Genomic DNA, 25579 nt, shown 5'->3' with positions numbered 1-25579 from the left:
AGCTGGGTGGGTATTTCTGGGTTCCTGATCTCCGGACAGCAGCTACCAGGGGCAGGTGCTCCAAGATGTGCTGCGACAGCCTGAGCTATAACACACTCAGGATTGAGTCTGCACACTAGGTTCTCCTGTACACACGTTTTCAAAAGCTTTTTAATTCTTAGTGCCCCAACGCTGACTTAGAGGAAGGAGTCCGGATGGAACAGAGGGGAGTGTGGTGACAAGGCTGTATAAAACTGGATGGTTCAACTCAAACTCCCGGGCAGCAGAGAGGAGCTGTTGGTGTGTCAGCCAAGGGATTTTGCTGAGCTTGCTCTTTTTCTCTTTGTAGGTGTTCATCTCGGTGGGGCCACACTGACCATGCTCAGAAGCTTCTGTCTCCAGCTCATGTCCTTGATTTGGATCCTCTTGGCCCATCACCAGCTTGTGCAAGGTGAGTCTTTGTAGACATGGGTCCATCTCTTTCATATCCATTTTTCCAAATCTGTCATTGGCATTGCTGAAGTCTCCTCAGTTTTCCATGCAAAATTGAGATGGTCTGACTTGGAAAAGCAGAAAATGCTGCCCGCTTGTTAAATCACCTGAGTGTGACACTGGAGGCACCTTAGAAACTCTGCCCACAGGGATGGCAGTGCCTGAGCAGACTGGCAGAGACATCCCTGCTGCTCTCTCTCAGTTAGGGTGAACGGGTTCCCAAACCAATGAGCTTGCTGAGGGGGAAGGAGGTCCCAAAAGTGAATAGCTAACCCTGGATCCACTGAGACAAACTCCTTTCCCAAAGATTAGTTTGCTCTATCCCTGCTCTGGATAAGCAATGAATTCCCAAAGCCATGTGCCAGGAGAAATGGTTACAAATAGGAAAGGTGGCACTACCCAGGCTTGGGGCTGAGCAGTCCCAGGATGCTGCTCCAGCTCCATAGTGACTTGTTTTAGAAGGCTCTGACCCTGTGCAGTGGGACCTGCTGCCTCACTGCAGCAAAACTGCATGCACAGGGGATTTCTTCCCTTGCTCATTCTCCCAGGCAGCACAAAATGCTGCTTGGGAAATCCTGAGTGCATCTCTAGGCATGGGGGCTTTACTCTGTTTCAGTCCAGGATGGAGGGGCTCAGGTAAGGATATTCACCTCCTGGGCCTGGCCTGCACAAGACTTGCACAAGACTTCTGGAGAAACCCCCCTGCTTCTTGACATCTGCTCTAGTTCTGCTGCTCACGGAGTCAGAGTGAACCAGCTCCCCTGTGGAGCTAAGATGCAAGCAAGAGATGGGGAAGAGGGGAAGGTGGAGATGAAAGGGAACACCTGGCACAAAGGAGAGGATGAGAAGTGGCACAGTGAGGCCATGGCTCAGTTACAGCTTCTGTGGCTTTTAAATAAATAAACAGAACTGGATACCTGGCCCCATGTGATGCCAAGTCCTTCTTCCCTGTACTGGGAGGGGAGTGCTGGCAACCAGGTCCCAGAAGAGGGCAGGAGCCCCTGTCAGACCACTCTATGCTAACAGCTGTCCTTGGAGATGGTAACATCCTGGGAGGTAAAGAAGAACCATTCTTTCCATTTCCATTCTTGTGCCCCTTGCAGTACTTGGCCCTGAGCTTTCCCACCATACCTGCTGCAAGACTGTGGGACTGAGGTCCCAGGTGGGTCAGTCCCTGTTACACAGGTTGTCTTAATGCACGGGCAACGCCAGCTCTTGCCCAGAAGGGCCCAAAATCTAAGGGAGGCAGCAGAGAAAAGGTGAGAGAGATGACCAGAGACTGGGTAGTTTTGAAGCAGAGCCCCATTTCTCAGTAAAGACGGTGTTATAGACAGTGAACTGTGAAATCTTCATTTCTTGTGTGGCATTCAGTGAGTGAAAGGAAGGTCCCTCACCTTACAGTTCTGGGGAGAGGTAGGCTGAGCACTTAAGGAAACACTCAGAGCCATGGGCAGATCTGGACTCATCTATAGGCTCTGCTTAATCCAAGTCCCCATGTCTTTTTTCTTGTAGGGGATGACTGCAGTGAGCGCTGCAATCTCGCCCATGGCTGCTGTGACCAGGATGGGAAGTGCAGGTATGCCTTGTCTTGGGCTCTGCTGCTCCTGACTAACTGCTCTCCCTCCCTTGACACCGTGTCCCTGGTGCCTACACCCCTGCCCCGAGCTGAAGCACCTCCTCCTCCACTCACCCACACCTGGAACTGATGACTCTGCTCTCTTCTTACCTGACACCCTCTGGAGTGAGAGATTTTGATGCCTCAGCCTCTTGCTGGTCCCCTCTTGCCTTTGCTCCAGTGCTTCCAGGGTGCCCACCTTCACACACTGACCACTGTTATTCTGCTGAGCCCTTTTTGTCTAGAGGGAAGCCTGGCCGTTCCTGGGTGATGGGAAGCAGTCTTTAGGCTCAGATGTGATGGGGGAAAGTCATCAGGCAGCAAGGCAGGCATAAGGGTTGGCCAGCTTGCTGGGCCTCCTCGCTGGTTGAGGTGGAGGTGCTCTCCCTGGGCCATGAAGGGCTTCCAGCCATGCAGATAACTGAGGGCTTCAGGGGTCCCCTCTCAGAAGCCTGAGCTGTGGTGGGGATCTCTGGATGTTTTTCATAAAGGGTTTACCAGCAAGCTGTGAACTACAGCAGCAGAAGTGCATATGTGGTACTTGGCATCCCAGCTCTAGCTGGTGCCCAGATCCCACAGGGTCCAAGCTCAGAGCCTGACCCTGCACTTCAGCCTGGAAGCAGCACATGACTGCTCTGGGCTGCCACAGCCCCACTGCCTGTTGTCCCACTGTAGGGCCATCTGGAGTCCCCACTCTATAAGGCAGCACCAGGAGGCAAGGGCTGGCTTTGGGCTGGCTGGGACACCTGTGGCTGCAAAGGGACAGACTGCCCAAAGCCACCCTTACCAGGGCATGGTCAATCCCCTTTCACAGAACAGCCCCTGGTGTCACACCACACCTGGGCCACTTCTTGTTCTTGCTGACTGCTGCATCAGGCTGTGTCCAGCTCTGGTTTGGCTGGGCCCCCGTTTGCAGCTGCACGGAGCTCCTCCCTGAGCCCTTTCAGCAGCTGTGGCTGGTTGGGGGAGCAGGGTGCTGCAAAGCCCCTGTGAGAAAGGCCACATGTCACCATGTGGCAGGGTGTCCCAGCTGCAGATCTTTCTGCACGTGAGTTGCTGCTGCTGATTTCAGGCCTCCAGAGCATTTGCTGAACCTTGTGTTTTGGCACTACCTCAAAATCACCTCAAACTCAGGGAGACTTGGCTGCTTACCTGGCCCCCTTCCTGGCAATTTTTAGGTTGGCCAGCTCCCTTTCAGAGTAGTGGAAGAGTTGATAGCACCTGCTCCTTGCAGGTACTGGGGGGTAGGGGTGTCCACATCCCTCTGCTCAGGGCTGTCCAGGTATGAATATATTTCCCCAGAATATACCAGGCACATGGTATCACCTCCAGTCCCATTGAAAAGCCTCTAATGTGTGTATATATATGTATTCTTTTTACCATTTTCCTCACTCCTCATCTCTTTGGAACAACATACAGATGACAACAGGCATCCCAGGTTTGAAAGTCCAGCTGTGGGCTAGCCCAAAAAAACTGCAGTCACCACACATTGTGCTGAAATGAGCCCCAGCCATGAAAATGAACCCCCTTCCTTACTCTAGGAACTGTGTTGTTCTTGTTGGGTTTCATTTTGTGCTGGTTTGAGTATATCTTGTGTTGTGGCTTGGTGCCACCTCCTCTCAGCTCTCATCTTGTTATCACTTGCTTTCTGCCTTGGAGCTGGCAGGTCTGAGGGATGCCTGCCGCTGGAGCAATGCAGCTTAGCTTTACTTAGGCATTGCCACTGCCCTGCTCTTCTGGGGCCAGAAGGCTCGCTGTGTGCAGCAGGCTCTCCCATTGTGCTGCCCTTGTGGGCTGGCTGAGAAGTCTATTCTGTGCACCAGCCATAGCCAGCAAGGTTTCACAGCTGGCTTACAGTGCACTCCAGACAAAAAATAACACACATTATTATGCAGAGAGGAGCAGTGGAACACATGAACCTCAGCAGCCTCTTGGCCCTTTCTCTCAGGAAGCTCAGGGTTAGGGATGGGCTTTTCTCTGCCTGTCAGAGTGGCTGCCTGCTGTGGGAGGTATGGGAATTGCTGAGCTAATGCAGCGGTGTGTATGGAGTGGCTGGTTGGAGGAGAGCAGAGGGATGTGGGCAGTGAAAGTGAAGCTGCTGAGCTCTGCTGCTGGCCACTCACCCTCCCTGGCTGCAGGGGGTGTTTGCTCCTGCTCTGTCTGCTTGCTTCCTTGGACAGATGAGATGCCAGTACTTAGCTCTGCAGGAGGGAGCTGGGAGGTCCGTGGGGCCTTTGGGAGGGTTTCTGAGCACTGCTGTATCTGTAGGAGCCCTGCACAGCACACAGACAGCTTTTCTGCAAGCCCCTGCTTGGATTTGATTTGATTTGATTTGATTTGATTATGCTGCTATGCCCTGTCCTCCTGCAGGTGTGACCCAGGCTGGGAGGGGGAGTACTGCGAGGAGTGCGTGCGTATGCCGGGCTGCCTTCACGGCACGTGCCACCAGCCTTGGCAGTGCATCTGTCACTCCGGCTGGGCTGGCAAGTTCTGTGACAAAGGTGAGTCGTGGGCTCGAATCCCTGCCTCTGGTGCTGAGGGCAGAAGCCCAGCACACCCTCATGGATATGTCAGCCAGCGCAGCCAGAAGCCACCTGGGTGATGCTGTTTTGGCTGCCTGGGAGATGGGATGTTGCCTGGCAGCCACAGCTGGGACCATTCCTTTCCTGCAAGAGAGGTCAGACTGCTGTCATTTGTTCCCTGGTTGTATGGCAAGAGCTGGCATGACACTGGCCAGCCTCAGGAAATGGGGCAGATCAACTCATTGCATTTCCCGTGCTGCATCAGGACTCTGAGCAGCATCCCCTGCTTTCCCCCCCAAGGCTTCCTGCCTTCAGCAGGTGGCTGGGGACTCCCCTTCTCCAGCCCCAGGGACTTGTCTGTACCTGGGGGTCTCCACTGGTCAGACAGTTGGCATGCACTGCATCTTCACAACCACACAGGCACTGCACTTCTGTTGCTGCAGGTGCCTGTTGGAGGGGAGAAGAGAGAAGCTCCTGCCATTTCTCCATCCTCAGGGGGTTTGGTGGGTTGTGTTTGCACTAAGTTGGCCACATCAACCCTCTTTTCTCCCTCATTCACACCATTTTTTTTCCCCTCAGACATACACATCTGTGAACACCAGTCCCCCTGCCAGAATGGGGCACAGTGCATCTACGATCGGGATGGGGAGTATTCCTGCTTGTGTCCAGAAGGCTTCCACGGGAAGGACTGTGAGATGAAGACAGGGCCATGTGAGAAGGCAGGGTGAGGCACTGCAGTGAGATTACAGACAGCATTTACTTCGGGTCACACACTGCCAAGTGGAGGCTCAGCTTGGCTCTTTACCTGTGAATTTCCATACAGTAATGGAGATAAGCCAAAATCACCTTTGGCTTTGGTTTAACAGAGTGCAGTGCACAGTCCCACCAGGATAAGGGCTTTGTTGCAATCTGAACAGATGTCCTTGCTGTAGGAGGACAGGAATTTGTTCATGATGCCTGGGACATCGTATCTCCCAGGCAGCCAAACTGCTGTAGGCATGATGAGCTGACATCCATGATGCCCTTGGGGAGCATTAGGAGGGCATGTTTCCTCTTCAGATCATTGTGCTGAAGACCCTCCCTGGTGGGTGGTGGGCCTGTGCACAGCCACAGCCTTTGAGAAGGTCCCACAGCCTCTCACTCAAGGAGACAGAAACTCCCACCCAGTCTTCTCCTAGAGATAGCTGCCCCCACGGAGAGAGCTGGACACACTGACCGTGCAAGCAGCTCTGTGTGTTTACCTCAGGTACACCCCTGGGGTAGGGGAAGCTGCTTGTTTCCAGGGCCATGACCTATCCTATCCTTATTCTCTGCACACAGGTCTCCATGCAAGAATGGTGGGCAATGTCAAGACGAAAATGGCTTTGCCAGTAACTTCACCTGCCGGTGTCTCGCTGGCTTTGTGGGGGCTCTCTGTGAGCACGATGTGGACGACTGCCTGATGCGCCCCTGTGCCAACGGAGCCACCTGCCACGACGGCATCAACCGCTTCTCCTGCCAGTGCCAGGTGGGCTTTGAAGGGCGTTTCTGCACCATCAACATCAACGACTGCGCCAGCCAGCCGTGCAAAAATGGGGCAAAGTGCTATGACCGCATCAATGACTATGACTGCTTGTGTCCTGACCGTTTCACTGGCAAAACCTGTGAGATCTCTGTCCCTGAGCCCACCTGGTCTCCTGCCTACCACCCTGCAAACCCTGAGAATGCTGGAGGTGTGAAAAGCACCACTAGTGAGACGCCGGGGGTGACGCAGCCAGAGCCCATCAGGACTGTGGTCACAGGGCGGCGTGTGGCCAACCACAGCGAGAAAGAGCCGGGGGGAGGGTTGTTGAAAATCTCTGTGAAGGAGGTGGTGACCCAAAGGGACTCAGGGCTGAGTGAAGCCCAGCTAGTGACAGTGCTGGTGTTCGGGGTGCTGACAGCAGTGCTGGTCCTCATCACTGTCCTGCTAATGCTGAGGAACTGGCAGAGAGGCCGTCAAAGGTCAAACTGGTGCCAAAGCCCTTCTCAGGCTGCAAGAAAGCTCCAAGACCAGGAGTGTCAGGTGGGCATGCTCAACACCATCTTGATTGAGCCAAGGAAGACCACAGAGCTGTGAGCTGCGAGGACTCCGAAGCAGGCCCTGGCAGGTCATCATGCTGGCAAACCCCTTGAACTGCACCCTGCGGAGCCACGCCGGCACCGACTGGGCAGCGGGGAAGGGCTCCCAGGGCAGCAAACATGTCAACAAAACCTCGGGCGTTGAGCATTGGTGCGATGGCCCTGCCTGGGTCTGAGCTGTCTCCTGTCTGGCTGGCTCAGCTGGCACGCAGGGGCATTTGAAGGCGGGGCTGTGCTGGGCCAGCCCCGCAGGGGAGCAATGGTGTGCGGCCCGCAGCCACCCGTGCCACACGAGCACCGCTACCATCTGCTCCAGCACTCAGAAACAGGACAGGCAGTGCTGAGGAGGGCACAGCCCTCTTGCAAGCCCAAATACTGCCAGACCCTTTGTAACTCCTCTCTGTGACTACAGGAAGGGGCTTTATCCTCATTTCTGCTGGTGTTGGGATGCTTCTCCTGGGGCCTTTGATACAGTTGTGGCTGCATGGGTCTCCCTGCCGCAGTACTGTATGGGGTAGTTCCTGGCTGTTTCTGGAGGCTGTCATTTCAGATGCCATGTCCCTAGGGAGTGAGCAAACACCCTTGCTCCCTGGCCTTGTGGTTCTGTGAGCCAGTTCAAAGAGACTTCAGAAATCATTGCAGGTCTCATGCCCTTCTCCTGCCCTGGCTGATGCACCCTCCTCTTGCTGTCAGACTTGGGGGTCACAAACATATTCCGTACTTTCCTCCTGATAATCCAGGGGTCTCTTTGACTCACTTACTAAGCCGTCCTTTCTGGTCTGGCCACAAATGACCAAGATCCTTTGCCTCTGCAGTGTGCACTTCTGCCTCACTATTTGCTCTCCTCTGGGCCTGAGCTGGTCCTTCTCATATGTCCTCATAGGTGAAGCTGGAGCTGGACAAGGCTGTGCTGTGGCTGGTTCAGGAGCAATAGAGGATCCAGGTCCTCCTTTGCTGTCCCATTGACTCTGAGGCAGGCAGCTGGCTCTAACCTCAAATCACTGCAGCATTTCTCAATACAACAAAGGCTAAACTCCCCACAGTGGATGTGAGCTTGAGATGAACACAGGAAGCAGACACAAAACCGCCTTCTCCACCATTGCTAAAACATGGCTAAGAGGCAGCAGATGGTCAGGTCACTTAGCCTTTGCAAAAGATCTATTCCTGCCTGTGCTGGTCTAGTGTGCAGCAATCAGTGCCTCTCTCCCAGGACCAGGGATTTCTCTGCCTCCTCATGGGCATAGGTGGCTAAGCAGTGGGGCAAAACTCTCCACAACCCAAACCCTACTACTGGCTTGTAGGGCTGCAGAGCTGGGTTCAAGGTGGTGTGAAGTGAGCCAAGAAGTGAATGCTCAGGCAGGAGTGAGACCTGGGAGAGGGGACTGAGGCTTCATCAGAAAGATTATTTTTTTAATACATGGATGGATTATGTACCTTTATCAAATAAAACAAGTACAAGCTCAGAAACAGTGTATCAGAGAATCATAAAACAATTTAGGTTTCAAGGGACCTCTGAACACCAACCTCTTGCTCTCAGCAGATCCAAGTAGATCAGGTTGCTCAGCAACTTGCTGAGTATCTCCATCATTTCGCTGAAGAATGCAAAGCCAGACCATGGCACAGGAGTTGTCCTGCCTTATTCTCCATCTGCAGGGATGGGGATGGCTCCTACAGTTTCAGGGAAAGCAATTACACCTGTCCCTGGACAGCATAGCAAAGGTGTGGGCTAGGCATTGCCTTAAGAGTGTTGGGAAGAAGGGGTCCCAGGTGCCTATGGCAAAAGGAAGATCCTAAAACTTAAAGCAGCTGTGGGTTTTGTGCAGCTGGGAGCAGGGCAGGAGGGATAGAGAATTTCCCAAGAGCGTGGTCTTCAAATAAACCAGCCTTAGAGGCCTTTAATGCAATTGCATTCTAGTCCATTCAGGGAAAGGCCTTCTCCACTGAAAACCAGAGGAAAAGTAGCAAGGTCCCTGGATGCAACCTTCTGGGCATGGAAAAGCCTTCTGGGAATAGTAGAGATTAGGTAGGGTTGTCTTTGTGTAGAGAGGGCACCACTCTTGTATCTCATAAGGAAATAAGTGTCTGGTGAGGAAAAGGGCCAAGGACCTGAATCAACAGCTTCACAAGGATATTTCCACTTTATTTTACATTGCATATGTCAGACTAAGTCTCAAACTAGGAGTTACTGATTCTTGAGTGAGTAGAAAATCCCTCTGTAATCTCAAAGGGAAGAAGCCTTGGAGAGGAGCAGGATCCCACCAACCAGGCTTGCGTACCTCTGAACAGCAGGTCACGTCTTCCTTACTAAAGGAAAGGCCACAGTGCCATACTCCTGTCCCTGAGGACACACAGCTGCTGCCTGCAGGCAGGAACAAGCTCCTCCCTCACCTCAGCAGCTCCGGGCCCTGCAGGGACAGCGCTGGTGTCTGAGGCACCAGGAAAGCCAGGCACCCAGCTGGAAGGGCTGCCTGGGCTGAGCCCAGGAGGGAGATCATTGCTGCCTGCTGTGCAGGAGGTGCTGGAACAAGGAGCCATCTTTCTGGCTTAGGCGGGCGGGTGAATCCAGCTCTGCCACTCTCCCAGCTTGCATCACCAGCACGCGGTCTGAGTCCAGGATGGTGTTCAGCCTGTGACAACAAATGCCAGGACACACGTTGTTGGATCTGAGGAGAAGCTCTGGATACTGCTTCCCCTGCTGTTAAGGGCAGCCCAAGACATGCCCAGCATTAGGAGCTGTGGAGGATCTCGCTCTGCACTCAAGGTGACAGTGCAGCTCCCCAGAGAGCCTCTGCTCACTGCTGAAATGCAGCACCTCTTAGGAGAGCATAGTGATGCTTTCCAGTTGCTGGGCATGGCAGGGCACCAGGAGCGCAGAGGGAAGTTCTGTGGGGGGAAGCTCAGGGCATACCTGATTATAGGGTTGCACAAAATGTCTCCATCCCCGCAGGGGTTAGTGAGTTGCTTTATTTGCCCCAACATTTCCTCACCTGCCACCTCCCAAGGGCAGCAGAAATTGTGCATCAGCTGCTATTCCCCTGCAGTCTAGCATCTTTGCTTATGCTACCACCACCACTGGATTTGTACTTGCCAGACAGCCAACCACAGGACCCACTGCACACATATGTGCCCAGGTCTGCCCGGACTGCCAGCAGAACAGCAGCCTCTGGCTCTGGATAGGGAAGACAGGACAGCAGGAATGTTTTTGCACAGTCATGCACCATTCAGTGTGAAACTACAGCCCTATGAAGCCACAGATCACAAGGAAGACACCACACAGGATTTGAGCAGGTAAAAGGCATTACGGAGTTCAAGACTCTGGTTACATGTTCACCTCCAAGACAGTGCAGGCTACAGCACTGGAAATTACTTGGAGGGACAAGTACAGAGTCACCTCCCATCCTGGGTTTTACCCAAAGCTGAATGGCATGGAAAAACCATGGATAAAAATCAACCCCATCATCACCTTTCTCTCCTTACTGTTCTCCCCCATTGCTCTTCGTCCCATGGAAAAGGGGCTGGGACCATCTTCAACTCAGTCTTGCTGCTTTGCCTTCTGCCACTCCTTCCTCTGCTGTTTCTCTTTTTTAATTACTCCCCCATCAAAGGTGGCCTCCCCACACCCAACCCAAACACACACCTCAGCCCACAATGCCCTTGCACTTCTACTCTATTTATGCCTAACATCCCTAGTGTAGGAACCACATTCCCTTCACACTCCTCCTGCCTCCCTCCTACATAATGTATTTAACAAGACCCACTTGATTCACTTGCCAAGCCCAGCCCACCCAGCCTGTCATCCATCACTCCCACTCCTGTGCAGCAGGACATCAGCCCCTGCCACCTGCTCATTTGATTTTTATTTTTGTGGTAACCTCTGTGCTTTGGAAACACCCTCCATACAATTGCATAACCCTCCTCCAAACGCTCCTCCACTTGGCAAGAGTAAGAGCAGAGAACACCACCTAATGCTGATCCATCCCTTCTCTGCAGTATTCATGTTTTGCCCTCCTCCCTCTGGTTGCAACCATCCACTGATTCTACTCTCTATCTCTCAGATGTGAGACAACCACTGTTGTCCTGTCCTGCCTGGGCAGTGTCTTATCTCACTGGCATAAGGTGCAGGCTGGAACTAAAACTCAGGATTTTGGAAGACACAACCATCCAGTAGCTGCAGCCCTTTGCTGCTGGCTGTCCTGCACTGCCCTCTACCGAGCCAGGGACACCTGCTCCTCCACTGTCTCCACATTGCCCCTTTCCACAGGATAGTTCTCCATTATGCCTCGCCCTAATGTGGCAGAAAGGAACAATTCGCCTGCCCTACTGATGCCAGCAGGCAGTGCCCAGGAAGAGAAATCTGTGACAGGATGCTGCATTTTGCCCTTTGCTGGCACCAACTTCTGGGTACAACATTTTCCCCTTTTCACATCCAGTTGTTCCCAGCATCCAGCAGAAAAGGCAAAAGGTAAGGTCCAGCTTTGGCACTTGAAAAGCCTTATCACAGAGTCCTCCGTGCTCAGCTTGGGGCCCAGGCATGGCATGTGCAGCCACCTCTCCCTGTGAGTGGCAGGATGACTTTAGGCACAGAGGTTCTTCCATACCTGTGAGCAATTGTCAAAACAGTTTTGTCAGCGAAGCGCTGGCGGATGGTCTGCTGCAGCAGCTGGTCTGTCTTCTGATCCACACTGGCTGTGGCCTCATCGATGCACAGCACCTGCCAGGGACAGAGAGGGAAGGGGCTTCCAAGCAGCACAGCAGAGACCCCACTCCCTGGCTAGAGACAGCCTGAGAAGTTAGCACAGGGTATGTGTTCCCATGACACCTCCAGCTCTGCAGTGCTCTGCTCTGCTGTCCCCAGACAGCCACCAGCAGGTCCCTCTCCCCCTTGCTCCGATGGAGGCAGTGAACTCACCTTGGCCTGCGTCAGGATGGCTCTGGCCAGACACACCAGCTGCCTCTGTCCCACAGACAGACTCTTTCCCCTCTCTCCCAGCTCGCTGTCCAGTCCACCTGCAGGGATCGAGATTAACAGTCACCTGCATCATCTACACAGGGCCCCAAACAGCTCCACCAGTCCAAGATTTTCCCAGTAGCATACAAAATCCCCATTCTGCTCAGGCCCAGGCCTTAGGAACTAGAGCCTTTACACTTAGACACGAGCAACATCTGGCACATTTCCCTTAGAACTAAGGCCTGGCTTATCTCTCTGCTGCTCCTCTAACACCCATTGAGGCCTGGTCTCACCAGCAATCTCACCCAAGCCATCACCTGCCAGTCCATTTGCCTCTAAATGTCACGTAATGCCACTGGGTCCCACTGACCTGTTCCCACACTGGTTCTAACCTTGCCTAACCCATTCCCTACTGCATCCACCTCAGCTCCCTGCCCAAGCTAAGGCCTTCCCTCCTCTTGCAGAATGCACACTCATCAGCTGCTTCTCACTGGTTTCCAACTCACCCATCTGCATAACAGTATCCCACAGGTGGCACTGCTCCAGCACCTCCTGGAGTTCAGCATCCGTCCGTCTTCCTTGGGGGTCCAGGTTTTCTCTGATTGAGCCACTGAACAAAAATGGATCCTGCGGGATGATGGCCAGCCTAGATCTGCAAGCAAACAAAAGCTGAGGGCTCATGGGATGGGGTCTGCAGAAAAGCAAAGATCTGCTACTTCATTTTTCATGGGGTGTCTTAGTTTGCTACAAATCTTAGAAGCAAAGAGACATGGGTCACATATTCAGCCTGGTTTCCTTAGCACAACTGTCGAGAAACAACAGAGAGACTCGTAAAAAGCTACCACAATCAGAAAAGAGGGTGCCACAACAGTCAGTCCTTTGCTCCTCACTCTTTACTTTGGCATTCAGCCACTGACAGCTCTCAGCCACCATCAGCTGCCCTTCACTCAGCTCAGCCATACCTCAGCTCCTCCAAGCCCACCAGCTGGCTGTCAACACCATCGAGGAGAATCTGGCCTGATTTCATCTCCATCATACGGAAAAGGGCCAAGAAAAGGGTGGATTTCCCAGATCCTGTGCGACCCACAATGCCCAACTTCTCTCCAGGGTAAACAGTGAAGCTCACACCATCAAGTGCATTAGGCAAGCCTGGTCTGTATGCCAGGACCACCTGCTGGAACTCCACAAGCCCCTCACTTGGCCAGTCAGCAGAAACCTAAGAGGGATACACAGGTGAGAAAGGGCATGATAATGATTGATTGTCATCTTCAGCATCACCTCCCCACAGTTCAAGCCCCACCCTTCCCTTTAGACGGTTGCTTGGCTTCTGAGCAGAACCAAAAGCCCAGTCCCACCTCCAGCCCACTCCTAGGCTTGTTCTTCCATCACAGCTTGCATCTAGCACCCATTCTGCTTCCCTACTCCTTCCCATCACTCCCACCTTCACCAGCTTCTGCTGGAGATTCATCCTCCCCAGGAGATACACCAGTAAAAGATGAGTGATCAAGGTGGTTTCTGTGGTGAGGGCCCTCCACCAATTCACTGGCACCCTGTGATCTCCCCAGGGCACAAGTGCAGGGCAAAGAGCCAGAAGATGGGCCAATACCTGAGAACACATTTGAGCTTTTACCTGGACCAATTTATCCTGAGGCTCCATGGGGATGTCTGTGGTGTACTCCTCTGTCCGCTCCACACTCACCATCATCATCTCTGTGTGAGTGAAACTGTTAATGAGGTCTGAGAGCAGGTTTGTGACAGACAGGGCATATGACAGTGCCAGGCCCACAAGTCCTGTGAGGACAAAAGCAGAAGCAAGAGTGTTAGTGGCAGGGAAGGAGCTGACATATTGGTGGGCAGACAAAAAAAACCAAAGGAAAAGTCAGGACTGTGAAGTCTGGGGTCACACTTGAGGTTGGGGACACATAGGACAGGAGCAGAGACAGGAAGCACTACACTGTGGGTGACTTGCTAGCGACAGGAAGCAGGAGCTCTGGATCTTACCCCAGTGTAGGAAAATGTGTAGCTCTGGGCTGGGAAAGGAGGAACCCCTTGGGCACAGCTTAGACATAGATCAGTCCCTGGCAGTCTACCTGGATTTCCCAGCTGCTTCTGGTGCTGGATGATGGCAATCCCTGCTATAGCAGTAACCACAGCAACCCCAATCATCTGCAAGCGGATGTCCAGCCACTCCATCACTGTTTTGCTAGCAAAGAGACAGCGCTGGTTCTGCTCCAGATGCAGCTGATTCTCCAGCTCAAACCTGTCAGGCACACAACAGATGTTTGTATCACTCAAATTCCTCTCTTGCTGCCCCAGAAAAGGGCATTCCAGCAACCCTATAACCAGCCCCACAAGAGGAAGGCCTTGACCTATAAAGCCAAAGCTCTGAGCTCTGTCTCTCTGGGTGCTTGTGCTTCCTGCTCACCTCTTTGTTGCCCGCATGGCTCGGATAGTGCTCAGTCCCGAGAGGGTCTCTGAGAAGTGGGTGTAAATGGGAGACAGGGTGATGCTCTGGAGGCGCTTGAGCTCCCGGGACGTGAATCGGTAATAGCGCTGAACAAAGAAGTAGACTACAGCCAGAGGGAGCAAGACCAGGCCAATCCAAGGGAGGCCATAGGTCATTATCACCAGCATGCCCAAGAGCCCGTAGATGTTGGCTAGGAAGATGTTGAGGATAAATGGCAGGCTGTCATCCACACAGTACACGTCTGAGGAGAAGCGGTTCAGGATCCGGCCTGTTGGTGTGGTGTCAAAGAAGGTGACTGTGGCCTGGCAATAAGGGAACCAGACAGTAAGAGCCAGTCAGCTGTGCTGAGATCCAACCACAAAACAGTGTGCAGGAGAGCAGCACCAAGGGGAGCAGATAAGGCCACAAGGAGGTGGCCACCATAAGCCACTTCCTTACCTCAGCCTCCAAAGCCAGCATCCACTAGCAGCCAAACAACTCATGCACTGTTTGCATGGTAAAAGGAAGCACTCCTTCTGTATCAAATGGCTGACAGCTACTGAGAAAGCAGGCACTCAGACACCATCATGGCCCAATAGTAGTGAGGCAAATCTAGCCTCTAACCTGAACTTCCATCCCCCTAATCCTAACTCTGAGAACCCAAGGAAGCCAAAAACATTAAGTTAACTGACATATACCAACATCAGCCCTAGATCTTGCTTAATAACTCCTTCCAATCTCATCTAAACCCGAACTCACCATCCTGGAAAAGCTACTTTGACTTGACTGGCTATACAGCTAAGGCTAATGAGTGAACAGATGCAGGTGGCAGCTGTAAATCATCCTTCCATGGAACGAACAGGACACATTTTGAACCCTGCTTATTGGACCCTTGTGCTGGCTGTGGTGCAGCCCCTTTTGAATACAGTCCTACCAGCCAATACCAACAGAAACCTTAATCTATCTCCCACACCCATACTCCCAGCTATGAGAAGAATGGCAGCTTGCAGGAGCCTCAGCCTGCCCTGGACTTTGTACCCATTACCTTTAGAACCCTTTGGAGCAGTCTGTTGTGAATGACAGTGGCAGCACGGAGAGCACCACAAGCAAAGAGGAACGCCCGAATAATGGTGAAGAGGGAATTGGCCCCTGCAATGCTCCCATAAACTATCAGGTAGAAATTCACATCCACTGAGCCATTGGGAGGGGCTGGGGTCTTGTCCAGATCTTGAATGGGAGAACTGGAAAAAAGGAGGAAGATTATGAATCTGCCATCATCTTCCTGACAGTAAACTCACAGACAGGGCATGAGAACCCAAGACCATACTCCAGGGGAAATCAGGATACTTTAGCCTGATAACTCCTGTTACACTCCTTTGGCATGTTGGAACAAATACTCCAATTACTGTGCAACTAGGGGTCTTCCATGAGCCTTTTTGGCACATTATCAGGTCAGGGATTTTGATTCTCTTTGTCAAAGCAGCCACACATATTCCCTGAAGTGAAGTAGTCAGTTTATCTATCGACAAATACTCCAATTACTGTGCAGCTAGGGGTCTTCCATGAGCCCCAGCTAATGTGCCTTTTTGGCACATTATCAGGTCAGGGATTTTGATTCTCTTTGTCAAAGCAGCCACACATATTCCCTGAAGTGAAGTAGTCAGTTTATCTATCCCTGCTCTTCAGGATCTTCACAGGAAATGCACTTAAGGACATTTCCTGCTCCCTTTGGCACCTCTGGACCATATTCACTTACACAAGCCCAGCAGTGGAGAAGAGAAGCAGCTCTGGGGAAGGCAGGGAAGCTGAGCAGGCCATCACAGAGGTATTTGCTGTCTGGGATATGCTGGAGATCCAGTAGGACAGCCACCAATCTGAGACATTTCTGGATGCTACAGAGAAACACAGACTATGTAAAGAGAAATTCTGCTTCTGAATCAGCAAACATGAAGCTGACAAACTGAAGGGGAAGCTGCTGGACAACTTTTGCTTAGTCTTGCTGCCCAGTATAGTCTTCCCCGTTAGTAGTAGAGCAGGAGCAAGTGAACAGCCTTGAGGCGCAGCAGTGACACAGCACTGCTACAGAGGTGAGTGCTTAAAGCCCTGGTGTCTTTCCTTCTGGACTCCATGCAACCAGGGAATGAGACAAGAGGAGAAGAATGTCTAAAGAGAGATGTGCTGCTGGGTTACTGCCTTACCTTGCATCAGGAACAGTGAGAAGAGGATTGATATTGCTAAGCAGCTGCCCATTGCCATCCAATAGGCCTTGTACACCTGAAAAGCTACTGCCCCTTCTTTCTTCTCTTCCTCCTTGTGGATGAGATAATTGTTTTGGGTTGGTTCTTCTGCCTCTGTCTTTATGGCCTCTTCCTGTCCTTGTTCATTAGGGGCTGTGGGTATGGATGCAAAAGCAAAGGTCAGTGCAGTGTTAAATTTTTCCTGCAGCTGTTCTTAAATGTGAACAGAGTAAGTCTAAACTATGAGGGACACTTTTTTTCCCTCCTCTCTCCTCTTTCAAGACAGGTGCACCAACCCTAGCAGTTCTTCATCCAAAACTGGACTACAAGCAGATCAACAGGTTCAAATACTGCTCCAGACCAATACCCAATGATATGTGAGCCTTCTGTCCTTCTGTGTATACACCACCCACATATCAGCACTGCCACAGCAGAACAAGATGATCGGAGCTCTGCTTTAAAGCCAGCAGCCATCAGGTACAGGTTCTGTCTGGAAGGTCAGCTGTGCTCCCCCAGCTACCCTTAAGCTCATCAGGAACAGACCTTTATCCTTATCCCCCTTGTCTGCATCCTTGAACTTGGGGAAGGCTTCAACAAGTGGCAGGATATCAGCTGGTGCACCTGCGAAGAGAGACATGCAAATTCTTCAGCATCTGTGAGGAGCAGGTGACAACTTTCCACCTTCCCACTGCCTCTTGCTCTGAAATGACCCAGTTTTGTTCTCTCATAGGATTCCCTAGGTCATACAGCAACTGTACCCTTGAAGGCTCCTCTCCATTCAACCTGTTACTCTTTCTGCCTCATCAGCTCCCCACATCTAGGGCTGTCCTGTTTTATCTGTATGTCTGCATTCTCTTCCACCCCATCTTTGCACACATGCAGTGTTCTCAGTGTCCTCTTTTAACAGTGGATTCCCCACTAGTTAATCCTAATACCCTCAAGCCATTCCAAGACACAAGTGAATGCCTGGGAAGACAGTGTACCTGTCTTAACTATCCTGCCATTGTCCATCAGCAACAAGGCATCGGCCTTCTCCAAAAACTCTGTCCTGTGAGTGCAAAGGACCCTGGTCTTATGTTTGAGAACTCCGAAAATGCATTTCCGCATAATATGGTTGGCTACATCTGCATCAACAGCAGCCAGGGGATCATCAAGGAGGTAAAGTTCTTTCTCCTGGGAGGGGGACAAAAGAAAAAAGGATACAGCTGCTGGCCCTGCTGGAGCAGGCAGTGCTGTAAAGTGCAAGTGTCTCCATGTGGCAGCACCTTTAGGTTAGCACAATGTGCTTTAAAGACATGCTGCCAGAACTCACTGTACAGCTGAGTGCTTCCAGACTCTTTATATTTGACTCGGGAGATCTGCCACACAGTAACTCCTTTGTTATTTACCTGGTAAACAGCTCTGGCAAGGGCTATTCGAGCCTTCTGTCCCCCGCTGAGTGTCACACCATTTTCACCCACCTCTGTCTGGTCACCTGCTGGTAAAATCTGAAATGTTCAAGAAAATAATTTAGAAAGGGACAAGAAACTGTTTTGGGACCCAAAACTAGGACACAGGGGTCCCTCTCCAGTCTCTGGCAGTAATTTCTAAGGCTGACACCCTACCAATAGTTAAACAATCTATACACTAGTTCTACAAACAACTGGGAAGGTTTATTTATGCAACAAAAATATCTAACACTCCAGAATAGGGTGGTCACATCTTAACTACCCATTGAGAGCAACTTCTGGTCCAAGGTAATTGCACACAGTAATTTTCTGTGAGAACAAGAGCTGTGCCTGCATCAAAATTATGTCAGGGTCCTTCCAAACAGAGTAGCAGTAAAAATGACCAAATTTCATTATCTGGAAGTAAGTCTCCTCTCAGTTTGGTAGCAGAGGTGTATTTTACAAAATCTCCAATAAAAATCATGCCTTTAGAGTATTCATCGCTCTGGCCAAAATAAACAGGAGCTGCTAAAGCTTGGTACTTCAGAAAATCAGGCACTAGCTTATAAACTGGGAGAAGGCTAGATTCCTACCATATATACAGCCAGGTTTACTGGCTAATACAGTCATAAACCTCAAATTTAGAATATATGTCAGGAGCACTGACTCAGCCCTTCAAAACCCCAAAGAATTTGCTTCTGATCCTTCCCCCAAAAAAGCATCAGTTGCTGACAAGTTCTGCCTGAAAAACCCAACAGTCATCAGCCCTGCAAGAACAATTCCTTTCCCCAGCATGAACAGCTTTTGGCTCAGCAGCAGAAGAAACCACCCAAAGTGCTACAAGATTGACTTCACACCTTAAAGAAGTATGGGCACGCTAGGAATGGTGTGGGCTTGGTAATCAGAGCAACACTGTGTGATGGGACATTGGAGCAGCAGCCTACACCCTGAAGGAATAAACACTGATCCCAGTGGGGCTCAGGATGGATGCAAAAGCCTGCCAAGAAGGCCCAGGCAGGTTTCCAGCCTAGGCACTCACATTTAGGTCCTCGGAGAGGGCACAGGCCTCCAGCACCTCCTCGAACAGCCTGGCGTCATATTCCCGCCCAAAAAGGATGTTTTTGCGGACAGTGGTAAACTGTATCCAAGGCTCCTGTGTGGCCAGACCAAATCCTTGCTCCAGGTCACAAACATACACTCGTCCACCTTGTCTGCAAGCACAACAAAAGTGGGTATAAAGGGCAACAAAGAAAAACTGCTGGCAGATCAAAATTACCCACAAGTTGGGATAGCACTGGACAATTCCCACCTGCTGTGGCATGGAGGGACCAGGCAGGGAAAACTCTTTAGGCTACTTACTTAATGAGCTCTCCAGTGATGGCTGCAAGCAGAGAGCTTTTGCCAGAGCCAACCTTCCCAACAACCCCCAGGAGCATTCCCTGCAAAGGGAAATGAAAAGAAGCAACCTGATGTGCTAATGCAGGGTAGCTTGTCCAGATTTCTTGAGCCACATGGAGCCTGTAAGGAAGCTGACTGCTAGGACCATCTCATGTTCAGCAGTGCAGCTGGGAACTGTTGTCAGGTAAACCAGACCCCTGATATGACAGGACACAGATTTGCAAGGAGTGTTAACTCTAGAGCCCTGCTCTGTTCCCTGCCCAGTTGTCACCAGCAGCAACAGTAGAAAGCAAAGAGAACTAGTTCATCTCCTGTCTGTAAGCCATGGATGTTCTCTAGAGTCTTTCAACCTTTCAGTGTCCCATGCCTCTTGACCAAGAGAAGATTTTGATGCACAGCTCCTAGATTGAGGAAAACATGCCACCTCTGCTCCATTATTTCTAGTTTCCAGTATTTTTTCTCTAATGCCATTTTTCTGTATTACCTCCCACGTCCTTGCTCACCTTCCTCACTGACAGGCTCTCGATGTGCAGTTGCAGAGTGCCTGTGGATGAGGGCTGACTGGTGCTTTCCTCCTGAACTGGCACCCATGAGAAGGCTGCACATTGCATCTCCATGGCACTAGCAGTATCTGAAGGGCTATCTACAAGTGAAAACCCGAACAGCAAAGCACTGCTATGAGAAGACCAGAAAATTAAAGGCACCTGGCATCACAAACGTCATCAGCTTTGTTCCAAAATGCAGAGACCACGGATGAGGCACTGCATGTTGCCCCTAACCCAACCACAGAAGAAGACTCTTGCCTACTGACTTGCCCTTAAACTTATGCATCCCTTCTTCCAACCCTTCTGTCTCCAGCTCACACCAGACACACATGGCTGTCAGGGAGACACTGTAAGGATATAACCTGCTTTTATTATTGCTGAAGGTAAAAGAATGGCAGGGAGTTGACCAAAGGCAATGAAAGAAGAAAAGGGAACTAATATGGCTCAGGAGTGGGGCAGCCACTCAAGCCTTTCTGCCACGTGAAGCCAAATTTGTTGATGGCTTCAGTGTCACAAGAGCTTTGGTCAGAGGACAGAGCTGCTTGTTCTACTGGGACATTAATGTCTCTGTTGGGACAAGCAGTGGCTTTTGGTTGGTAAAGTGGAATGTTATAGCCTTGTCTCCTGCTTTCCACAGAAATTAAGAGAAGTGTATCCACTTCACCTCTACCCAACTGAACATCTTGAATCACAGGGTGACAGCCAGCTGCCCTCCAGCACTGCCCCTGGGCCTTGCACCTCAGCTCTCTGCTCTGAATGTCTGCTGGCCAGAGTCTCAGGCCTGGCAGATTCCTTAACCTTTACCTAGGGCATAATAAGCTTCCAGGTCCTGGTCCACGAGTTCAAAGAATTGCTGGATTCGATCCAGGGAAACTTTGGCCTCCAAGATCCCATTCAACACCCATGGGAAGGCATTGAGGGGTAGAATAAGCATCCCAACAAGGGCCAATGCTGTGAACACCTGCAAGGGTAAGCAAACAGCCATGAGCTGGAGCCAGCACCTCCCCTGTATCCTCCAAACAGCTTCACCAGTGAGAGCCTGAAGAGCTGTGGAGAGACATGGGCTGGGTTTATTTCCCAGAGAAGATGCCTCAGGATTGCAGTTCCACTGCAGACTGTGTTCTGCACAAGTCAAGCCTGGACCTCTCCCTACTACCTACTCACCTTTGTGGCAGTGAGCTGGTGACCCAACAGGACATAGGTGACAAAGATGGCAATGGAGACAACAACAGGGAGTGCTGCCCACATGTACACGCACAAAGCATCCAGGTAACTGATGGCTCGTAACTTCTGCAGCTCTTCAGCCCGGCAGGATTTTATCTTGGTGCTGAAGTGCTTCTCCCAGGTGTAAAACTTGATCACACGAATGCCACACAGGAACTCTGTCATTAGCTGCAGGCAACGAGGAAAAGAACGTCAAGCAAACAGTGCCCAGGCAACCTGGGCTGTGCCTGGGTGTGCAGTTGTCTCCTGCTAAGAGTCAAGCTAGAGATGTCAGGAACCATTTATTGCTAACAAAGGCATAAACTTAAGTGACAGCTACTGGAAATTTTGTGCTCATCCATCCCACCAGGTTTTTCAGCCACGCATGCTGTGCACAACTAAGGAAAAGGCAAAATATTACACTACTTTCCAAGTGAAAGATGAACAACACAGGTGAAGGGATGTGTGGAATTGCTAGCTCCAGCCTGGATACTATTTACTTGTGTTGACTTGACAGTGCCTTGAGATAACATCTGACTCTCAGGCCTGGTCCTGCCCTGACACAGCTGGTCTGTATCCAGAGCCTGGCTGGTTCATTTCCAGAACTCTGGTGTCCCTGCAGGATGCAGTCCTCTCATTTCTGTTCTCAGGTCAGCATATGTAGAGCAAGCTGACTGTGTCTCTGCCCAACATTAAAAAAAAAAATAACAAGAGAGACTTTATTCAGCAAACCAGTCTTACAACAGTTGGAGAAAGCTCAGCATAATCAGATACTACTCTGGTAGATGCACCTACTGTTGGGAAAGTAAGTATTTTTAAAACTGCCAACAGTTCTGACAGGGAGTTGACCTATGTTTCATGCTTCCAAAGCATGAGTGAAACTGCTGTCAAATTAGAGATACAATGCTAAAAGGTGCGAATCAAATGTCTGACATGTGGAGAAGAGAGACAGCACTGCAAATAGGGGAAAAGCAGTGGAAAAGATGACTGAGAGTGCCATATAAAATTACATCCATGACCATTGCCTTTGTCCAGACTGAAAGCCACTTCATCTCTGATGGCATCACTGGAGCAATAGGATGGATGCATATCTAGAGAAAGCCATCAGGAGTCTTACCTTTACTACACAAAGAAAAGAAACTTGCAAGGGAACCTAAATTAGGGGACAAGATAAGCATTAAAGGTTCATGATCTTATGGGTGGTGAAACTACATCACCCTGAAACACTTTTGACCAAAAAGTGTGTGTGTGTGGGTGTGTGTGCGTGTGTGGGTGTGCCCCTTCTACATTTTTCTCAACAGCTGTGATTCAATTAATCTGCCTTGGACCATGACTAGTGACCAAGAAGCCAATGTTCTGGGACAAACAGGGAAAAAATACAAACTCAGAGAGACACCAGTGCCCCTCACCTTGACTCGTGTGTCCTTGTGTTTCAGCATCTTCTTGTTGTTCTCCATGATGAGGTTAGCTATGATCTTGTTGATGGGCACCAGCAGCAGAGCCAGGGCCACGCCTCCCAGAAAGGCTATCCCCACTTGCTGGTACAGGAGGTAAAGGGTAATGGCAAGCTGGACAGGCAGGCTCCACAACTCATGGAAGCTGTAGCAGAAGTTGATCAACCTATTGGTGTCCGTGCTCATGAAGTTGACAACTTCCCCCACAGTGAAGCGGGCAAGGCTGGCGCTGCTGACACGCAGAGCCTTGCGGTAGATGGCGGAGATGACGGCAGCCCGCACCATCAGCGCCATCTTGTTCATCTCGTACCTGAACTGGCTCCGCAAGACAGCGCCCACGAAGGAGCCAGCAAAGAGCCCAAGGGCATACAGAATCCCATGGCTCAGGGGCTCCTGCTGTGACTCCATGAAGTTCACCAGCAAGTTCAGAAGCAGAGGACCTGAGAAATTCAGCAGACTGTCAGCCAGCTTGAGAAGTCCAAGGGTGTAGAAACGAAGCCCAAAGGCCGCATGAAGGACTGACAGGAGGCGCACGGCTTCCTGGGTGTGGTGCAGCCTCTCTGGAGCACCACTACTCCCATCACCTCCAGCAATGATTGGGCTGGTAAGAGACACTGTCTCCTCCTCTGCTTGCTGAAGAGCTGCCTTCTTCTGCCAGCAAGAGTAGAACCGGTCACAGACCCTGGCAGCCTGGAGCTGGTGAGGAAGCACGTAGACGTCCTGTGGCTGGTTCAGCTTCTGCTGGTAGCCACATTTCATAAGGGGGTTCATCCAGGTGTAAAAGAAGCGTGAGAGCCAGCTCTCACCATCTTCTGCCACTCTCTGCTGGTCAGGCACTGGGATCCCTGGCTCTGAGATGGGCTGGTCCTGTTGCCAGGAGTGATTGATGGAGAGGAAGTCTTGCCTGCCAGCAGCGGGGAAGAGGTAGCTGACCACATAGGCAAGCAGGGAGGCCAGCTGCAGACAGAGAATGGCGAACCTGGAGGAGGCACCAGGGTGGGCAGGCGTCCAAGCTGTCCCACTCTGGCAGTACCACACCAGTGTGATGATGAAGGAAGGTAGGGGAAAGAGAGTGAGGAGAGCCAGGGCTGCAGGGCCCCTGGTAAAGCTGTGAATGGACCTGCAGAGCATGAGAAGAGCACAGCCATGCATCAGCCATGTCAGGGCAGCGGTGCCATTGGCCAGCACTTCCAGGTACACAGGGCCCAGCTCCTGCTGGGAGATGGTGGCTGGGATGGTGTCAGCAAGGAACAAGCCAGCAAGTACGAAGGAGGTAGCGATTCTCCACCTCCAGCTTGGCCTGCAAGGCACACCAGAGCCAGACCTTGAGGAAGAAAGAGCAGTGAAATAAATCACAGCCGGAATTCCACTACGTCTCAGTCAGTACTGTTCCTTCTTTCTCTCCTCTTCCCCATGTTTATACATCCACTCCTACTTAACCTTCTGGATACACCTCCCTAGATCTGTAACTTTTTCTGACTGTGGGCATTGCTAAACTACATCAGGTCAATACAGCCCACTCTTTGGTCAACACCAGAGATTTAGATGCTACCAAAGAAAAACATTTCTTTGCAGAAATTTGTTTGCAAACTATGATATTTTGTGGTCAAATCAGACTCCAATCCTTGATGATTAACAACAAGAAAAAGTATATTTAACCTCTTTAACACAAATTTTGAATTATTAAATTCTCTCTGTCACATCTCTGATCCTTGATTTCCTTGTCTGTGGGATTTTTATTTTAGAGATATTATTTTTATCACTGTGAGTTTCAGTGATGCTGTGCTTGTAAGGTCTATAATCTATTGCCCATCCAAAATACTTCATTATCACTGGATTCTTTGGGGCCTTGCAGTATCACTGAATGTTGTCATGTTTAGGAATTTCAGAAGAGGGTAAGCAGAAAAACAATTCTGCATTTCTCTAAACTCCTTATTGCCTTATATACATCTTCTATGCCACCTTGGATTTATATCCTCTACCAGAATACTCCCAGTTTCCCCAGCCCTCATTCACTGAAAAGGTTTCTAATTACTTGCTGTGATTTTAGGCCCACAATCCCCTCTATTCTTTCTGCATTCCTTTCTGTACACTGAATTAAAATGGATGCTGACAAACATAATAGCATTATAATATTGTGTCCTTCCCTAATTACATATTCAGCACATGATAGGGAGATACAATTTCCAGCCTTTCCACCCCACCTCCAGTCCTGCACAGTAATCAAGAGCCAGACGAGTCAGTTGTCATACCTCGGAGTGCCAAGGAAGCAGGCACTGACCACTGCAAGGATCACATGAGGAATCACACTTAGTGTCAGCTGGTTAAAGCAATGGCCAACATTGCCATGAACCCACACAGGGAGAGGATCTTCTGGGCTGGTCCCACACAAACTAGCCAGGATGTTCTCCATCCTTTCCTGGTAGTTCAGCGTGAGAGACAGGATGCCCTAGGGTAAAGAAAATGCAGCATGAGGTAAAAAACATAAGAACTACAGCCCCAGTCCAAGATGGAGTGACAAGTAATTAACAGAGCTAGAAGCAAGTTCCTGGGTCATAGTCCAAGCCTGGCTATTGTTCACTCACTATCATATAATCTACTTCATAAAATGATCAAGCTCCAGCTGAAAATAAATTATCTTGTTTATTCCCTTAAGTCTTCCCAGGACTGCAATGCCCAGTAGTTCAAAGCTTTCTCATTCCCAGGTTGAATTTTTTTTTTTTTTTTCCCATGGCAAGTTTATCCTCTATAAGTAGTATAAGGAAGTATTTTCCTCTCTATGGATTGGCATGAAAAATATTTTGAGCTGCTTAAACAATAACCTATTCATTGTATTTCCATGTTCACAACACTTCCCGCCAAGGTACTCCTTAAGGCAGCGTGTAACATGAAACATCCCCCAGGCGGCAGGGGAGGATGCTGGTGCCCATCCTGAGAAGCAGGATTCCCGTAAGCTACACACGACTGGCGAAGCAGCCCCCTCTGCGTGCCGCCCCGGGGGCTGAAGCACCCCTGGCAATGCCTGGGCTTTGCAAGGGTTTTTTGGCTCGCACCAGCCCGTCCCATCTCCTGCCCGCGGCCGGCTGAGTGCCACGGGCCGGGCGCCGCTCCGAGCTGGGCACGCAGCGGGGGCCCTGCAGCACCCGGCACAGCGGCCCCGGCACAGCGGCCCCGGCACAGCGGCCCCGGCACAGCGGCAGCTCCCGGCCGGGC

General features: G+C 50.9%; 2 protein-coding genes across 4 annotated transcripts; one reads left to right on the top strand and one right to left on the bottom strand.

The window, feature by feature from the left end:
- The first annotated feature begins 357 nt into the window (after positions 1 to 357).
- DLK2 (delta like non-canonical Notch ligand 2) lies at positions 358 to 6706 on the top strand. Its single transcript, XM_041477212.1, has 5 exons — positions 358 to 430; positions 1984 to 2047; positions 4457 to 4587; positions 5188 to 5332; positions 5929 to 6706. Exons 1-5 carry the CDS (start codon positions 358 to 360, stop codon positions 6704 to 6706), a joined length of 1191 nt encoding a protein of 396 aa, XP_041333146.1.
- A 2121-nt stretch (positions 6707 to 8827) lies between these two features.
- On the bottom strand, positions 8828 to 25527 carry ABCC10 (ATP binding cassette subfamily C member 10). 3 transcript variants are annotated; one of them, XR_005955950.1, is made up of 23 exons: positions 25189 to 25527; positions 24619 to 24815; positions 22322 to 23690; positions 20874 to 21101; positions 20514 to 20670; positions 19668 to 19807; positions 19126 to 19205; positions 18806 to 18977; positions 17728 to 17826; positions 17323 to 17512; positions 16883 to 16960; positions 16301 to 16492; positions 15859 to 15994; positions 15148 to 15343; positions 14082 to 14425; positions 13747 to 13916; positions 13287 to 13447; positions 12619 to 12872; positions 12163 to 12308; positions 11618 to 11715; positions 11307 to 11419; positions 9097 to 9335; positions 8828 to 9012 (listed from the first exon to the last, which is right to left on the bottom strand). XR_005955950.1 is itself a non-coding variant. In XM_041477231.1 (22 exons), the coding sequence occupies exons 2-22, from the start codon at positions 24777 to 24779 to the stop codon at positions 9200 to 9202; spliced, it is 4620 nt and encodes a 1539-aa protein (XP_041333165.1). In that variant the 5' UTR covers positions 24780 to 24815; positions 25189 to 25527; the 3' UTR covers positions 8828 to 9199. The 3 variants fall into 3 exon arrangements, 2 of the variants coding, with proteins under 2 accessions (XP_041333165.1, XP_041333166.1); XM_041477231.1 differs by having other exon boundaries at positions 8828 to 9335; XM_041477232.1 differs by having other exon boundaries at positions 8828 to 9335; positions 25420 to 25470.
- Between the last annotated feature and the right edge of the window lie 52 nt (positions 25528 to 25579).

The sequence above is a fragment of the Pyrgilauda ruficollis genome, unplaced genomic scaffold (genome assembly GCF_017590135.1).
Source record: "Pyrgilauda ruficollis isolate IOZ18807 unplaced genomic scaffold, ASM1759013v1 scaffold4, whole genome shotgun sequence".
In the NCBI taxonomy this organism is placed as follows: domain Eukaryota; kingdom Metazoa; phylum Chordata; class Aves; order Passeriformes; family Passeridae; genus Pyrgilauda; species Pyrgilauda ruficollis.
Note: the sequence above shows the minus strand (reverse complement) of the source record. Positions and strands in the feature narration are given on the sequence as shown.

Bases quoted from the DNA above. Each gene is read 5' to 3' on its own strand.
- DLK2 (XM_041477212.1), top strand. From the start codon at position 358: ATGCTCAGAAGCTTCTGTCTCCAGCTCATGTCCTTGATTTGGATCCTC. The intron at 4,588-5,187 runs GTGAGTCGTGGG...TTTTCCCCTCAG, and splicing joins TGGCAAGTTCTGTGACAAAG to ACATACACATCTGTGAACAC. The intron at 5,333-5,928 runs GTGAGGCACTGC...CTCTGCACACAG, and splicing joins GGGCCATGTGAGAAGGCAGG to GTCTCCATGCAAGAATGGTG.
- ABCC10 (XM_041477231.1), bottom strand. From the start codon at position 24,779: ATGGAGAACATCCTGGCTAGTTTGTGTGGGACCAGCCCAGAAGATCCT. The intron at 15,995-16,300 runs GTAAGGCAGTAA...GTTTCTCTGTAG, and splicing joins CTCACTGTTCCTGATGCAAG to CATCCAGAAATGTCTCAGAT. The intron at 15,344-15,858 runs GTAAGTGAATAT...CCTTTTTTCCAG, and splicing joins TTCTCCACTGCTGGGCTTGT to TTCTCCCATTCAAGATCTGG.